Source organism: Melospiza georgiana, chromosome 16, assembly GCF_028018845.1.
Source record: "Melospiza georgiana isolate bMelGeo1 chromosome 16, bMelGeo1.pri, whole genome shotgun sequence".
NCBI classification, from domain to species: domain Eukaryota; kingdom Metazoa; phylum Chordata; class Aves; order Passeriformes; family Passerellidae; genus Melospiza; species Melospiza georgiana.
The window spans coordinates 3,322,745-3,340,477 of record NC_080445.1 but is presented as its reverse complement, the minus strand read 5'-3'; the positions used below and the strand labels follow the sequence as shown (position 1 = coordinate 3,340,477).

Below are 17,733 nucleotides of genomic sequence, written 5' to 3'. Positions count from 1 at the left end.
ATTGCCCAGAGGGACCTTCACCATCAGATTGGGGGGTGAGCCCTGCAAGGGTCAAAGGAAGGAAGGAAGGAAGGAAGGATGTGCAGTCCTGACCATAAACAGGGAGAAACCAGGGCAGTGCAGGAAACGCTGAGCAGCTCTGATGGCCTCACTGTGACATCTGTGACACCAGGCTGTGACCCCCAGCCAGGGCAGCAGCTCTGGAGCTGCAGGAGGACTCTCCCCCTTCCCCTCTCCCCAGCTGCCAGCACACATTTCCTTTTTTTTCCCCTCCAGGCTGGATTCTGCATTTGCCATCATTCACCAGACTCCAGCAAGAGGGGAAATCCCCTCAGCCTTCCCCCCATCCTGGTTTCCATTTAAAGGAGTGACTGGAAACCATTTTCTATCCCATCCAGTTTTTCCCTGGGAGCACAGGGAGCACGTTCAGCTGTTCCAGGAGGATCAGTTGGGGTTTTGCCTTAGACCTGGGCAGTTTCCACAGCACAGGCAGGATGGGAGAACAAGGTCATGGCTGTAAGGAAAGCACACAGGTGAAAAGCCAGAGTGCACAAATTTATTTACAAAAATTCAAATTACAATATAATACAGGAACTTTTTACACACAGAATATTAGAACTGTTTACTACCAGAATGTAAAGAAAAATATTTTTTGTTTTTTTTCTCCTTTTTTTTTTTAATAAACCACCTATTTATTTTCAGCTATTGTTATACAAAGTTGCAGAACATGCACATCTTTACAGGTCTTTTTTTTCTTTTAATACAACGTTTTGCTAAGTGCAAATACTAAGTTTCTCTCTCCACCTTTAAGGCAAGTAAATGGGACACTGCAATTAGCTGTAAGAAGTACCTGTTATGGGATCAGCCTGGGCACAGTAACCTCCTCATTGCCTTCAAAACCTTTAAACAATTCCAAAGACTGGGACAAGAGGGAAAGTGGGATGCAGGAGTTAGAAACCAGCTCAAGGCTGGATTGGGTGGCTCAGTAAGTTTTGGGCTTTTTATATATTTTTTTTTTTAATAAATCAACACAGATTCAGAAACAACTTGAGATCTCCTGGGTTAGAGGGGAGAAGCAGCCACGTGCTTGGGCTGCAAGGTTTTGGGTGTTTCTCTGGGGAGAGGGGCAGTGCTGGGTGTGCTGGGCATGGTGTACCTGCACACCACAGCCCAGGCACTGATTGATCCCCTCCTGGACACAAATAAACCCTTGGCTCTGGCAGGGAACCCTCCCTTCCCTTCCCTTTGTATCCTCCAGGCTCCTCCAGGACCATGGCAGCAGTGACCCTGATGGATCACAGCCACCAACCTCCCTGTGCCACCTCTGTGCCACCTCTGCTCCACACCCACCCTTCCCTCTGCCTAGGCTCAGCTCTCCATGCTCACACATCCCTGCAACTCCATTTTTTGCTGGATGACCACCCTATGTCCTTCTTAGTTTGGGCCACTGCCTGATCCCTCCTGCACCCACCAGGAAGGGAAAATGCCTTGGAGAGCCTGGATGGCTCATCCAAACCAGCCCCTGAGCCCACAAACCTCAGCTAATGAGCAAACAGGATTCCCTTTGCACGAGGGAAGGCACCACTCTGCCCTGGGTGTGTTTTCTCAGCAGCTGCTGTGACAAAGCTCTCCCTCTCCAAACCCTACAGGATTCCTGCTCCTGTCTGCTGCAGGAATCAGTGGTGCAAGGCAGGATTTAAACCTGGTCAGAGCCCAGCTGAGCAGCAAGTGACAGAGCTCCTGCAGCCCCTACACCCCTGCCAGGAATAAACCAATTCAAAATAGAAAATTCCAGCAGCAAGGGAAGAACAGTTGGTTATTAATGCTGGGGAGGCCACGGCACAGAGGAGCCAGAGAGCTCCACAGGGAATGTCTGACCCACAGGCAATGGGAAAAGCACTCAGCTCCAAAAGGCAGGGAAATCCTCCAGCCTGGGAGAGCAGTCCCCAAATGCTGTGCCAGGCCCTGTCAGGAGCATCCCACTGACACCCTGTGCCCCCTGCACACCCCAGGGCTCCCTGTGCTGCACTGGGGCTTTGGCAGAAGCTGTGAGATGGAGACAGGGAATTTCACCTGAAAAACACAAAGAAACCCACAAAAGACCTGGATGCTGCAATACAGGGGGGAATGACAGGAGGGGAGATGCACCCAGAGAGCTCCCAGAAGGACAGAACAGGATGAAGGCCAGAAAAAAACGTGGAGAACAACAGCACAAATGGGCTGCTAGAAGCCAGCCCAACATTCCTGGGAAGAGGGTTTTTTTCCACTCCAACCATTTTCTTTTCTAGATGGGGCCTGTACCAGGCAGCACAGCCAAAGGATGTGGAGAAAGGGCTTCGTGCCACCCTCCTCCCACAGCCCAGCACTGCACCCCCACCTCTCACAAGGAAGTTTTGCTTTTCCCTCACTTTCCAAGCCCAGCAATACTCAGGTTTAACTTTTAACACACTTTTCCAAAGCCAATTAAGCTGACACACACATTTCCAGGAGTTATTTGGTGCTGTGGAAGCAGCCAGCTTCCTGCAGCATGAGGCCCCAGCTGCCCATTGGGTGTGAGGGTTTGGGTACAGGGGCTCCCAGCTCGTGGCAGCTCCAGGGAACATTCCCAATTTTCCTTCCACAGGACACATCACTGCCTGCACGTCTGTCTGGGTGTCTCCCAGGCAGTTTTTGCAATAAGGGCACAGCTTTGGCTCCAGGTGGTTCCACAGCTGCCTGAGCACTGCTGCCAGAATCTGGGGGAGGTTTGGGATGCCAGATGAGAACAGCAAAGCAAAGGCCACGTTTGAGGGGCACACACCTTTAGGGGGGAAAACTGAGCCCTTCAAAGGGGGCAAGTTCAATCCAGCCAAAGATTTGGGTGCCCAAATCTCCTGTCACTTCCTAACAGCCCCAAACAGAACATGGCTGTGGACTTCCTACCAAGCCCTGAGCAGTGGGACAGCTGCTGCAGCCCCTGGCTCTGCTTGGAGAGTGAGGCACACTAAAAATGCTACATGGACTTGCTTTTGAACAATTTATTTCTGCTGGGAGGTGCCAACAGGATACAGGGATGCTGGAGAACACAGGAACCCCAGCCCTGAGCCTCAGCACAGGCAGCAGGCTGGGGCAGCTGCCTCCTGTTACCTCACTCCTGAAGGTTTTATGCTCACTCAGATGCCAAGTGTCTCCTCCCTTCCTCCAAGGCTCACTTTGCTGCTCTGGCCAGCAGGAAGGCAGGATTTCTGGAAATTCCCCAAGGAACAGCTGTATCCCTGTGTCCTACAAAGCCTCACTTTTCCTCCCAACAGCTGCCTGAACAGGCTTTGTCAAAACAAAACATCTGGGGGGGAACTCCACCCCTGGGAAATGTAGCACCAAACCCTGTCGCAGCACAGGTTGAAATGTTGGATTGCAGAGATTTGGAGAAGCCCTAGAGAGGGGGCAGCACAGGGACACTGAGTCCCCTGGCTGCTGGCTGGACCCCAGAGGGGCTGGAGCGGGGAGGGGGTGACATGAAGGGGTGGCTTTGCCCTGTGCTGTGGGGCAGGTCAGAAGCGGTGCCGGGGCTGAGGCCCAAAGTGCATAGGCAGGTTGTGCTCCAGCTGCACGTTGATCTGGGGGAAATCAAAGTTCACCCTCATGTTGGGCAGGGGGGGCACGTAGGGGGCAGGGATGGGGCCGATGTTGAGGGGGATGTTGTTGTACAGGGGCCGCACGGGGGGCAGGGGGAACGGGGGGTGCACGAAGGGGTACGGGGGCATCCGGGGCTGGTGGAAGTTCTGGGGCACCGGCCTGGGGATGGCCTCCATCCTCTGGATCTTCTCCACGGGCTTCTCCACGGGAGGGCCGATGCGCTTGAAGCTGTTCTCTGCACAGGGGGAGAGCAAAGAGCAGTGACCCCACAGACACAGAGCGGCCCGACGCCCCACAGAGCGGCTCATTGTCCCGCTCACGAGCTCATTGCCCCACAGAGCGGCCCAACGCCCTACAGAGCGGCTCATTGTCCCACTCACGAGCTCATCGCCCCACAGAGCGGCCCAACGCCTCACAGAGCGGCTCAGCACCCCACAGAGCAGCCTGGCGCCCCACCCATGAGCTCAGCACCTCACAGAGCAGCCCAACGCCCCACAGAGCGGCTCATTGTCCCACTCACGAGCTCATCGCCCTACAGAGCGGCTCACTGTCCCACTCACGAGCTCATCGCCCCACAGAGCGGCTCAGCGCCCCACAGAGCGGCTCAGCGCCCCACCCATGAGCTTGTCACCTCACAGAGCAGCTCCTCACCTCACAGAGCGGCCCGGCGCCCCACCCATGAGCTCAGCACCCCACAGAGCACTCAGCACCTCACAGAGCAGCTCCTCACCCCACCCAGGAGCTCAGCACCCCACAGAGTGGCTCATTGTCCCACTCATGAGCTCATTGCCCCACAGAGCGGCCTGGTGCCCCACCCATGAGCTCACCACCCCACAGAGCGGCTCAGCGCCCCACAGAGCACTCAGCACCCCACAGAGCAGCCCATCCATGAGCTCAGCACCCCACAGAGCAGCTCCTCACCCCACAGAGCGGCCCGGCGCCCCACCACCATCAGCAGTCCCATTCCAAGCACAGCGCACAGCATCACTGCCTGATGAGCTCCATGAGCTCTCCAGCCTGGCTGCTTTCACCACCACCACCACCCCACAAAAAGGAGCATTTCCTGCTGTGGGATGTGGGGCAGCCCCTGTGCCCCCCAACACCACAGCTCAGAGGTTTTGATGCCCCTCAGCTACTTTGCCAAGCAGAGACAGCCACAACGCTGGTGCCACATGAGAGCTGGACACAAATCTTGTGCTTGCTCACAATCCCAGCAAAAATTTGTGCAACAGCACTTTAAAAACAGAGCAGCTCCCAGGAGAACAGAGCCCAGTGCAGGTCCAGAGATCCATCAGCAGCTGGGAGCCCTGTGCTGCCCCATCATCCATCCTCAGTGTGATCCCAACAGTGACTTACCCCCATTCTTCTTCCTTTGCTCCTCTTCGGCCTCCTTCTGAATCTCATGAATTATCTTCTCATCATCTTCCTAGAAATCAAGGAATACCAACAATCAGTGGGAGAGTTCCTGCTGCAGCAGCTCTCTGTTCTCTCAATGCTGCTTTTCTTTTCAGCACATTTTCACCAAAACAGATTAATTTGGCTGAATTGTCCTCGTTTGGGGCTGGCCTAGATTTACCCAAAATCAAAGCTGTGATGGGAACTGCAGCAGCACAAATAACCTGCACTCTATGGAGTATGACCAGGATGCCTGGATCAGCTTTCCAGGGAGATCAGCACTAAAATTCATTGACTTGATGGAAACCAGAGAACAGCGACCCAGCTCCACCCCTCTGAAGAGCTGTTAATCTTTTTAATGGCAATAGTCTATTAAATATTTACATTATCCTAGCACTTGTAGAGTTTTTGGCCCAACAGCTGGAATTAACACAACTTAAATCCTGGCTCTAGTAGCTAAATGGTGCCATTTAGATCTTATCTGTAACTCTAAGAAGGGCATAAATCGAAATATGTTTCTTTAATGTCTGTCTAGAGGTTATAGCAAGAATATTCAGGGCTGCTGCTCACTGAGAAGGCAAGAACAAGCCAGAAATTCAATTTGTCCTGCTGCCTCTCATCACCTTAAGCTCTCTTAACTCAAAGGAGCCTCAGTGAGATCCAACGATGCAATGAAGCCTCAGGTGAGTTTCTGTATGTCTGTGGGGATGAAACCAAACCTGGGGATTTCAGGGAGAGCAGCCAAACCTCCAGGACAGTGTTTGGAACCCTGAGCCCCAAGGACTCCACAAAGCACAAGACTCTGCTTGTTTTAGTCACCCTAATTTCAGTACTGCCAAAACACAAATTTCTTCCTGAACACTCTTAACGTGAAAAATCTCTTATTTTGAAGAGTGCTCTGGAACTAACTAAATCCAAAATGTGCTTTGTGCATGCAGCTACACTGAGATGATTTTAAGCTCCCCAGTCCCCAGCTGACAGTGCTGCACATGCACAGCCTGGGAAGCCTGTGGAGAAATCCCCTCCTCCACCAGCAGATAAGGTTTCCCTGGGAGACTGAAGTTATCTTAATGTGCAGAAAGCCAAAAACTCAATACTTCCCTCCCTTTTATTATTCTCTGAGTAGTTGGTTAAAAATTAAGACTTTCCAGGACATGCTTTTTTTGTTTTTTTTTTTCTTTCCCTAGCAGGCTGCTTGCATGGGCTGTTAATTACAGCCTATCTATCTCTTCTGAGCCTACATGGAATGCCTAACTACCCCCCAAATATCAGTATTCCTGGCTGGAAAACCACCTGGGCATGCTCCACAGGCAGCCAAACACCCCCTGCTCTTTAGCTGCCCCAGCAGCACTCTCAAAGCTTGGTTTCAAGCTTTAAGACTTGATTTCTTTTTTTTTTTCTTCTCAGACTATATTTTGCAATGCTGTTGAAAATGGACAGAGCCACCACTCCCATTTCATTTTATTACTGGAGATGCACCTGAAGGTTTATGTGACAAGAAATATATTTTAAGCTCAGCTGAGCAAGATCACCCAGTATCTCCTTTCCTCACACAAAGAATAAACCTTAAAGCCTAGAAATGTGTCCTTCAACTTAACAAAATGCTTTTACTTTAGTCTAAATCTGTGATTACAGAGTAAACTGTTCCCTGGGAGGCCCTGGCACAGCTGCCCAGAGCAGCTGTGGCTGCCCCATCCCTGGCAGTGCCCAAGGCCAGGTTGGACAGGGTTTGGAGCAATCTGGGGTAGTGGAAGGAGTTCTTGCCCATGGCAGGAGGTGGAACAAGATGAGCTTTGAAGTCCTTTCCAACAAAAATCTATGGTTAATCCTGTCAAGTGGTGCTTCCCCTTCCTGTCACCACCCCTTGATGCTGCAGCTCTGGTCAGTCCTGCACAAAACTGGACACACAAAAGCTTTCCCAGACCCTTGTGCAGCCTCTCAGATTAAACTGCAGCTGACCTCCCTGTGATGGGCTGGACACATCCATCTGCCCGGGGCTGCAGGCAGCTGCACTGGCCCAAGGTGCTGCTGGATTGATTAGTGCAGCTCCCAGAGCTCCTGGGAGCAGCAAACCCATCTGCCAGAGCTCCAAACCGACCCCAGAGCCCCAGCACAGCATAAAACACATCCCCAAAGGGCAGCAGCCACAGACCCCACTCAGCTCCATCTCCTCAGGGGTTTCAAGAGCTCACAGCACACCCTGGGTGCAAAAACCTGCCAGGAGCAGACCTGGGTCAGGATGAGGAGTTCCTGACAAGCTCTGAAACCACAAATCACAGAAGAGCCACAACAAACCCATCTCCAAGAACAGAACTTATCAGCCCTGTTGCTTCTCTGCTGATAAAAGTGTATTTTCCCACTGGAAGGTTAAGAAGTGCTTACACTTAATCTCACATACCAAGACTTAGCTTGGATTTTTTTTTTACCAGTATTTCTGCAAGACTGGTATCCATTAATATCACAAGAACAAAAAAAACCCACTGCACATTAAGAGGCTGACATTAAATTTGGCAAGTGATGAATACACAGCACTGTTCAATACCTGCAGTAATTAGGAAAGATCCACATCCCAGATGGAACAAAAGAATTGATGATATGTAAACAGCAAGATAATTTTAGGATGTTCTTAAAGAAAGCTGATGCCACAAGTTCTGCCTAATACATATTGTGTAGGTCAGAATTAAAAAAAAACAACCAACAAACAAGTCCTGGTGCTATTTTAGTGAATCTTACAAAACACTTCTAATTCTTTGGAAGCAAAGGCTGTTTTTTAATACCACAGTAATTAGAAAGATGACAGATTCATCGAGGGGTAAAGCACCCACACTGAAAATTAAGATTTCATTAGCACACTTATGGCTGGTTTTGTGGTGAGAAACCTTTTAACATCACATGGGGTGGAGGCAGAAGGATTTCAAAAGCTTCTTGTGTCCATTTCCCTGAGCGGGTTCAAGTCCCCTAAAAAAGGATTAGATTATAATTTTAATGGCCTGTTCACAGGCTGTGTGGATTGAAGGCATTTATCTTGTCAAGTTAACAGTCATCTTCCTGTCAGCTGCCTTGCCTACAGCAAGACAAAAAAAAATCAAAGAAATAAAGAAGAAAAAAAGAAAAAAATCAACCTCCCAACCCTGGGGGGGGAGTCCTCAGCACTGGGCAGCTTTTGTGAGCAAAGATGTAATTTGGCTTTTCTGCCAGAGAGGAAATGCAGGGCAATGCTACAACGTGGCCCTTCCCCACACTCTGCTGCATCACGGGAGAAGGGAGGTGGCCAAGAGGAAAATGCAAAGGATTTCTGAGATGCATTCACCCTTTTTATCTGCAGAAAGCAGACGTGGTCATTAGCGGGAGCTGTGCTTTCAAGGCACAAAACAGCACCAAGCTTTGCCCCACACCCAGCAGTGGGATGCTCTGTGCATCCCATGCTGTAGCCAAGGAAAACAAATCTGATCCCTGGCCAGTGTGGGAGCCTGCCCTTGCCATCCCCCACCTGGGAAAGGCTCTCAGCATGGCATGGAGAGGGAGCTTTTCCTTTCAGCCCTCTGCCATTGAATCCGGGGAATGCAGCGAGCACGGAGCCAATCACAGCAGCACAGAGGGCTTGGTCTGGGGATGGATTAGCGAGGAGCAGGGCTGGGTTGCTAAGAGAGGCACCTTTTCATGGCAGGGAGGCCTGATCCAACAATGCTGCTGCACAGACACCTCACCCACATCCACACAGGGCCCTGCCACAGGCAGAAAGAGCTGCTGGAGAAACAAACTGCCCTTGGGAATGAGAAAATACAGCAGCAAAGGAGATAAAAGCTCAGCAAGTCACACAGAGACAACCTCCCCCCAAATAAAACCTCCTCTGCCCAGAACAAAAGTGCCAGCCAGGGAGCTTTTGAAAGCTCTGTTTTTATCTCCTGCGCTTCTCGTTATCTTTAATTATTAAGTGTCACCGGGAAGCGGCTGCCGCCTCCTGAAAAGAGGGAAAACAAGAGTCCTGGTGCCTATTTCTGGGCTCTGCAACTCCTCCCCTACTTCACAAAGTGCTTCAGCACCACTGCCTCGCCTTTCTGCCTCTTTACTGCTTTCTTTTTTCCACGTACGTGTGGCCGCAGCCGTTCCTAATAAACTCAAAATGATTTTTCACGACGGAGGCTTCCAAAGGACTGAGGGGTTTTGTTTCAAATCATTCCCAGATCAGCTGCAGAGAGGCTGAGCAAGAACAGGCCTGGGCTGTCTCTGGGTGCTGCTCCATGCAGCAGGAAGCAGGGATAAAAGCAGCCTGTGCTCTAACTGGAACAGGGCATCCGCAGTGCTGCAGGAAAAGGGGGGCCAGCACGGGGACCAAGCACACGCTGGAGTTCAAGAAATGCAGAGTTATTTTAGCAACAGGCATTCCATATCTTTGTGTGAATTCCCCTGGATGAACCATATGCTTATGATTGAGGCATTTTATAGCAGTTAAAAAAACCCCAAGCCCACCACAAACTCCACATCCTAAATTTAGGGGAGCTTCCCCCACCCCTCCCCTTCCAAATCCTAAAGGCAGCACTGTGCACTTCATGCATTTCCTTCATGCATTTGAAGTTTTACAGAGTCTTCTCTCAACATCATCTTTTTATGACACCAGAAGGGGGGATAATTGCAAACACCTCATGATGATTAGTTTTCTGCTTTGAACTTTAACTATGGGCCTTTGGGAGGGTTTTAAGAGTTTACTGAAAACATCTTAAAACTTTAAAGCCAAAAAAAGCCTCTGTGCAATATTACTGAGAGCCCAAAGATGAGTATTAAATTCAAAATAATACATTTGAGAGCAGAACCTGGTTTACCAGAATGCATTAATCCCATTGCATCCCAGGATTTGTAAAACTGGATGAAATGCACACAAGCAGCCTTAGGTTTGCTACAGACGTTTAGAAATCAGGGCAAACACAGCCCCTGCATCCCAGAGCCAATTTGTAGAACCATAAAGTGTCCTGAGCTGGGAGGGATCCACAAAGATCATCAAGTCCAACCTGTGGCTCTACACAGACCCAACAATCCCTCCCTGTGCCTGGTGATGTCCAAATGCTCCTGGAGCTGTGGCAGCCTTGGGGCTGTGCCCATTCCCTGGGGAGCCTCTCCAGTGCCCCAGCACCCTCTGGGGAAAGAACCTTCTCTTGATATCCAACCTAACCCTCTCTGGCACAGCTCCAGATGTTCCCTTGGGTCCTGTCCCTGCTCACAGGGAGCAGAGATTGGAGCTGCAGCCCCCAGTCAATCTCCCCTCAGCTGAACAAACCAAATAGCCTCAACCACTCCTCAGACAGCTTCCCCTCAAGGCCCTGCACCATCTCTCTGGATGCTTTCTAACAGCTTTATTCCCACTGCTCCCTCCTGAGCTTTGTCTCTGGCAATGTTGCATCAGCCTCTCCTGCAGAGCAGAGCCCACATGGATGGAGGGACATGAGGACTTTTGGCCAAGCAGCTCCCTGGGAAGGGCTCCTGGCACCTCCTGCAGGGGTGCAGGGCACCAGGCAGCTCCAGAGGAAATGCAGGGATTAAACAATTCCTGCCTGGCCCCCCTGGAAGCTGCTCACCACAGCAGGACTGCAGCTTGTCTCAGAGCCAGCAAATATTGCACTGATACTTTTAAATCAGACTCCAGCCTGATTACAGCTTAGGGACAAAATCTTAACTAACCTTTAATTATGGGAAATTTTGAAGCCTCTGCTTTACTCTCTCAAGATCATTTGAGACAAAGACTAACAGATGCTGCCATTCCTAGAGGACTGCTTTTAATTTGTTTTTAACCCAAGCTAATGAATAGGTTTACTTATACTTTCACAAGAACTGTTTCAGACTGGGAAAACATTAAACATTTGGAAAAGAACAAAGGTTCCTTATTTTAAAGAAACCTGAATTTTGCTGTAAATAATAGGGATTTAGACTCAAACCAGATCTTTCAAAGCCATGCCTTGGATGGACCTTATCCCTGGCAAAGGACAGAACACTACTGATGCAATGGTCTTTTGCTCTTTCAAATCCCCATGTCAAGACTCAAATTCCATTTTCCTCTTTACATCTACCAGGCTAACTCTTGTCTCCACATCCCATATGAGAGCAGAGATCACCCTGGAGGGGTTGGGTTGGTGTCCCCAGCCCCTTATGAGGGAGGACCATGCACACAGGTACCATCATTGCAGCTTCAAGCCAGCAGTTGAGTTCTGTGTTACTCTTAGCACTGCAGCAAGGACAGTCACCCAGCTTCACCTCCCCAGCCCACCAGCACTCCATCATCCCAAAAAGAATTAAATAATAAAAGAGCAGGCAGTGCCAGCTCTGTGCTGACAGTGGGAAATTTTTCTTTGCCACAACATTGGTTAATTAGAGAGGTGGAAAGGGCCTGGTGACAGTGGCCTCTTTGTGCTGCTTATTTATTTATTTATTTGGAAGTACAGTACGAGCTTTTTTGAGAGGCCTCATGTTTTCTCTGGCTCTGAACAAATGCCATCCCCCAGCACAATCAGCAGCCTGGCAGGAACAACGGATGCCAGCACTGCTGAGCCCCAAATCACATCCTGCTGGAAAAGGAGTGGGACAGCAATCCCAGAAACTCAGAACCAGGTGTCAGAAACGCTCCAGGGGAGCCTGCAAGGAGGAGGCTGTGTGGAGTTTAACAGCTCACACTGACAGGATAATTCAGGGAATAAAAGCAGGCAAGCAAAAGACTTGGAAGCTTATGCTGGTTGTGACATTGCTGGGAGATCCCCAAGAGCCTGGAGGTAGAAAGGAGAGATTTAGAGTGGATTTTCCCTGACTCTGTGCAGATGCAGGATTGTGCACATTCCCTGCAGACAGGGGGGCTGGGAACAGCCTGGAAAGCTGCAGAAACCCAAGACAAAGAACCATTAGGAAAAAGGAAGTTCAGGCCAGCCCTGGGAAGGCAGATCCACGTTCATGTTTCTCTACGGCTTTGCTAAAATCAGGAAATTCAACTCCAGCTCCTTCCAACACTCCTGGATTTACAGTACTGAAGACCTCTGTTTACAGAGACTTACTAGCTGCAGCAAGTTTTCCCAAGCCTGTCACAGATAGGAGCTGTATTAAATTACTACAGCTCACTCCACACTTCAGCTCTCCCTCTGCAGCTGTTGACAACAGCCCTGACAATGGACCCAACTACAACTCTGGGCTTGCAGGCACTTTTCTGATGGGTCCATCTCTGTGACAGGACTGACAGCCCACAGTCAGATCATCTGGGCACCAAAACCACAATTCTCCTTGCCTCCAAATGCCAAGCCATGCCAACACTATCTCAGCTGCAAAAGTAGGAGTGAGTCCCAATAATCCCAAAGCTGGCTGCTGTGCCTGGTGTCAGCATTGCTCCCCACCAGCCTCACTCTCCAGAACAGCACTCAGAGCACTCCCAGCCAAAGCCCTCATGTGAAAGGAGCTGATTTTCCCTAAAGCAACACCAGCTCCTCCCAAGCTGTGGTCAGATGTGACTCTGTGCTGTTGCAGGATCCCAGTGTGGTGTTTTAGCTGCCTTGGGAAAGGTGAAAGTTGAGCTGACTAAAACCATTTCCCCCAGCGGAATGTGCGTATTGCAAAGCACGGTGTGGGTGCTGACTGAAACTGGGGTGAGAATCATTGACAAAACTCCTTTGTTACTTACTGTGGGGTCTGTCCAGAGGGAGCACTTGGCACAGTCCTGGCAGGGTGCCCCAGGGGAGCGGGGGTGCTGGCAGAAGTGGTCGTAGCCGTTGATGGCAGCCCGGCAGAGGTAGCACATCTGGGCGCCGCAGCGGCACGACATGCGGTTACAGCCCTCCGACTTGATCAGGCCTGTCCCACACTTGTGGCACTTTCTAATCCGGGCAGCTGTCATCTTCTCCTCTCTGCAAGACCAGGGACAATTAGCAAAGGGGTGTTTGCACTCACCAGCCTGTGATAAAATGACTTTTACACCTCCCCAGCAAGGCTTTAACCCCCTCCTCTCTGCTCCGATTCCATCCCCAAGCCCGCTGCTGTTCCAAGGAGGTCTGGGCTCAGCTCCACCTGGAGCCAGCCCATGACAACTGAAGGACAAAATCAGTGAAAAGAAGTCAATCACTGGCTGCATGCTGCAGCCCTGATCCTGGTTTCCACAAGAGCCAAAGCACCAGCCTCTGGCTTGGGAGGAATTTGAGATGCAAGTTCAAGAGCCAAAGGGCACATGGATGCTTGAGCTGGCTGAAGGAAAATACAGCCAAGGAGATAAAGTTCAGGAAAAGCAAACATTTGGCTGTCACCTCTAGCTTTTATGTTTGCCTGTTGCTCTGGCTACAAAGTTGCCATGACCATGTATTTATCTTCCAAGCCTGGCTGCTATGCTCCAGATTCACTTAGTGTTTGTTAAATTTAAATCAGTAACTGAAAAATAATCACATTTCCCCACAGAGGTGTTATCTTTTCTCTAAGGTTCCCTACATAAATTTTGCAGAGGTTATTGCTTTAGGTTTAAGAAAAGGGTTTTCATCTACCAGAGCACAAGTGGGAATCCAGGACAAAGCTCAATCCCTGTTCCCAAGGGACACCCTGGCAGTGACACACACTCCAGCAAGGCTCAGCTCACAGCAAGACTATTTTGGCACAGAAATGAAGAAAAGCTCGGTCATTTAATTAAAAGGCTTCAGAATATAAATTATCATCCTGAGGGCCCATTTTCTGACCGCTGGAGATCATGTTACACTTTAATTCACAACCTAGAAGTGAAATTTGATGACAGCAGAGCAAAGCCAGCGTGTTTGCATGGAGGGAAGCACAATTCTTCTGGCACTGGGGAAGGATCATCCTTAGCCAGGCATCTCCACCCAGCTGCTTCAGCATCTGCAAAGCTAACAAATGTCTGGGAGATGGCAGGGAAGTATTTTTGAGGTCTACAGCAGAGCCCCACAAACTGCTCCATCAGCACAACCAGAGGAGCAGGGAATGGTGAGGTGGGAGCTTCCCAGCCTTGCAGACACCCAAGGTTCCCACAGAGTTACAGCCAGCATGACCTGCACCCAGGCATGTGGAGATGTGCTAAGAATAGGCACAAAAACCCAACTTGAGAGTGACTCTCCTTGGAGCTGCAGCTGCTCTTCCCTCTGCCACTCAACAGGATGCTGTCAATGCAGATTTTTTTTTGGAAACTTTGAGCAAGGCAGGAAGTTTAGCCTGAACTCCAGCTGGGCTTCCCTTTCCTTATGCAGGGCTTCAAAAGGAAGTTTTTATTGTATCAGGCAGTTAGACTCATCTATCCACAGACACAATCTGCTGAAGGTTTTGAAACTGGTATTTTTTCCTTATTAGGGACATGACAACTCATTCCTCCTCTCATCCCTTTTTCCTACAGGGAAAGGATCAGCAGAGAAAAAAAAGTAATATAAAATCTGTAAAGATTTTTTTTCTGAATTAGGGACTGTGGGATGAGCAAGCAAGAATCATTCAAATCCCAGTGGTGGAGCTTTCCAACCTCTACTCAAGCCAGACAGACTAAATCAGAGAGGAAGGGATGGGGCAATGTGGGCAAGTCCCACTTGGCTGCCCCAGACATTTAGCTCCATGGATGAAAATACCCTCGTTTCCTGAAGGCAGAAGATTTTGTCATTTACTGTAGATAAGAGGGAAATCAAACTGTAAAAGATTTTAGGGTAACAGTCAGGATTTACATCTGCATATTTCAAAATGCGACTGCACTTTGTAACAATTCCTACAAACTGGTTAGAAACAGGCAAAAGCTTCTGGAGGAAAACACATCCTCTCCCACAAAGCAGCAGCTGAGCAAACAGTGCAGTCTCCACTGCAGATTTTCAAAGGCCAGTAATGACCTACTGTGACTCAATCCACTCCTCTGCCTGCACCTCCCTTCTCCCCCCAGCGATGCTGGTGGGGGTTTCTCACCTCAGAGAAGGACCAGGTGCCAGCCTGCAGACACTGGGCCAGCCAGAGGAGCAGGCTGGGCTGCTGACAGCTTTCCCACGTTCTCAAATTACCAGCTGAAGCTGCTGCCAAGTGTCTTTCACAGACAGAAATCCCATCCTGGGAGCTGTCTGACCCCTCAGCTCTGCCATCCCCAGGACTGAGGGACAGTGTGCTGTGAGTGCCAGCTCATCCACCTCCCTGTTCTCCCCTCTCACTTACATGGATGTCCTGTATTTGATGTCATCCTTCTCAGCCAGCTGCTCACAGGTGAGATTCATGTGCTCCTTCCACAGCCCCTGGCACTTCCGACACGTCTCCTGAGGAGGATAACAAACATTAAAGGAAGGAAAAAAAAACCACCCCGCACACCACTAACAGCTTTAAGAACTGTAAAAAATCCCCCATCAAGCTGCAGGCTCTCAGGTGAGGGTGGGGCTGGCAGGATGGTACAGTGGTCTGCAGGTTTGTCCTCCATAAGAGACCAAAGACCACAGATAATGGGAGCCAAAGGTCTTTCCAAGGCACAAGAAAAAAAAAAAAAAACTCATGGGACAGCTACCAGGCTCACCAGTCACAACCCAGAGGAGGCTGCAAAGGTAAAAATGTGGTGGAAAAGGACATCAAGATCATCTGTTTCCTAACCAAAATCCTTCATTTTCACATAAAGGGCTTCTAATTCCACCATTGATGGAAACTTCGCAGTTGCATCAAAACCTCAGCTTCACCAGGCACACAAGCAAACATATATATATATATTGTTTTGGAAAATGTCACAAAATAAATGATTAAACAGCTGAAAAATAGAATCTGGACAAACATCCATAAAACCGAGGTAGGATATGAACAAATATTTACAAACTTAACCAGAAGAGTTGGACCAAACTTAGAGCAAGTAGCTGAACTCTCTTGTTCCTGCAAATTCTTTAGCAACAAGGCTCTAATCCAGGACTGGTAAAGTTGCATGGAGCAGGATTGCTGTGGAGGCACAATCAGGAAAGGAGCTTGGAGCAACACTGGGGACAGAGCTGATTTTTTAGTTGGCTGGCCAAAGAAAACAATTTTGTTTTGGGTCAAACAAGAGATTTTCCTTTAATTTGAGGAAGATTAAAAAACATCCAGATCAGACTTGAAAAAAATACATGTTTTATGATCCAACTGTTTCATCTTCAGGATGGCTGGGACTTAGACTCTTAGATCCAACCTTCCCCCTGGCAGGAAAACCCATCTGGCTATGCAGCATCCTTTTCCCCTGCACACCAGAAAAGGTCCCGAAAGAGCTTTGCCCAGCCCTGGTCTCACTATCAGCAAAATACAACCACTGCAGAGACAGATCTTACTTGATTTCATTTACCTCCATTTCATTTTAATGAAGAAATTGGTCATTTATGTGAGATATGAAAGAAGAAAATGCTTCAAGACACACGTAGGCAGCAACACTCTTTTGATCGTGAATCAGACAAACAGGATGGAGGCCAAGGCTTCCAAGGAAGCCACCCTAGGAGGGGGGGATGCAAAATGGGGCCCTGTTTGTATCTGTGCTCGCTGGGAGATGCCCAAGTGCTCCTGCTTTCATCTGGGGAATGAAAGGCTCCTGGGCCTGGCTGCAGACAGGGGGTGAGGGCTGCAGTGAGCTGTGACTGCATCCCAAAAGCCAGCAGAGCATTCTGTAATCACTCACCTTGCAAATGCACCCCTTGGCAGGCAGGCACTGGTTTTAGGGGCAGTAAATGCCTCGGGTTCTATTGATTCTCATGAATCATTCATCACACCCTGTGTTTTCCTGCTAAAGCTGTTAAAACAGGCACCATTTTGTGTGCATTTCTGGCAGGCCACATCTGGCTGTTGGCGGCACAGGAGGATCAGACTGGGAGCTGTTCACATACCTCCATGAGGACCCACCTTCTCCTTTATTCCCAACACCTGGCCACATGCCATTCCAAGATCAAAAGTGCCTCAGGTTGCCTTTTTTTTTAAATGTACACCAATGGTTAAAAAGAGCCTTTGGAGCCCTGTTACACAGAACTGCTTCCACGTGCCAGCAACAGAGACTTAACAGCTTTTTGCCAGGAGGGCTGGCACATTTTCCAGCCAGGAGCCTGCTATTCCCAATTACTTAACTCCAGGAGCCTCCTCTGCTGCCCAAACGATGCCCTTCAGAAGCAGATGGTGCCACTTAGACCCTCATCCCAAGTCATTCCCTTCTGCTCCTGCCTCCAGCCCGGTGGCTATTGCAAACAATGCTCTCCCTGGAGCCCAGGCTGCTGTTATTTGCCAAACAGTTGTCTCCTGCACTCAGGAAAAGGGATTTCTGTGCAGGCAAGGAGAAAGGGAAGAAGCATGGCCTGTGCATTCCTGGGATGGCACCACAGGAGGGATCCGGTTCCCTGTGTGGCTCAGCAGGTCCCACTGCAGCTGTGCACATTTCTGGGATCCCTCCCAAGCTGTGCTGTCCTCAAGGAGCTGCAAACCCACAGGCAGCTGGGCCTGTGCCAATGCACCCCATGAAGGGACAGTGCTGTGGCTTCCCAGCTCCCGAGTGTCACCTGGTGCTGCCTCTGGCTGAGCAACGTCCTCTCCATGGGAGGCTTGGGAACTGCACCACACACATGTCATAGGCAGAACCTGTTGGGATTTTCCCCCTTATTCTACCCAAAAACAATGGCACATTGTTTGATCCCTTCACACAGCCCATGGTGCAGACAGCAGCTACTGCCCCAGTACCACAACTGAGCTCACAGCCCTTGCCCAGGAAAAGTGACCTTTTTAAACTTCTACTGAGTCAAACCCAACCCACTTGGCTGATGA

At 49.7% G+C, this 17,733-nt stretch overlaps 1 protein-coding gene across 3 annotated transcripts in view; it reads right to left on the bottom strand.

Annotated features, from left to right (window-relative positions):
• Window positions 1–537: 537 nt before the first annotated feature.
• The window catches only part of RNF216 (ring finger protein 216), a 76,007-nt gene continuing 58,811 nt past the window's right edge, over window positions 538–17,733 (bottom strand). For all 3 annotated transcript variants that reach the window (XM_058035806.1, XM_058035807.1, XM_058035808.1), the window contains 4 exons: window positions 15,148–15,245; window positions 12,659–12,881; window positions 4,972–5,041; window positions 538–3,850 (listed from right to left, as the gene is read on the bottom strand). In XM_058035806.1, coding sequence (XP_057891789.1) covers window positions 3,531–3,850; window positions 4,972–5,041; window positions 12,659–12,881; window positions 15,148–15,245 — 711 coding nt within the window. In that variant the 3' untranslated portion in view covers window positions 538–3,530. The remainder of the gene's footprint in view (window positions 3,851–4,971; window positions 5,042–12,658; window positions 12,882–15,147; window positions 15,246–17,733) is intronic.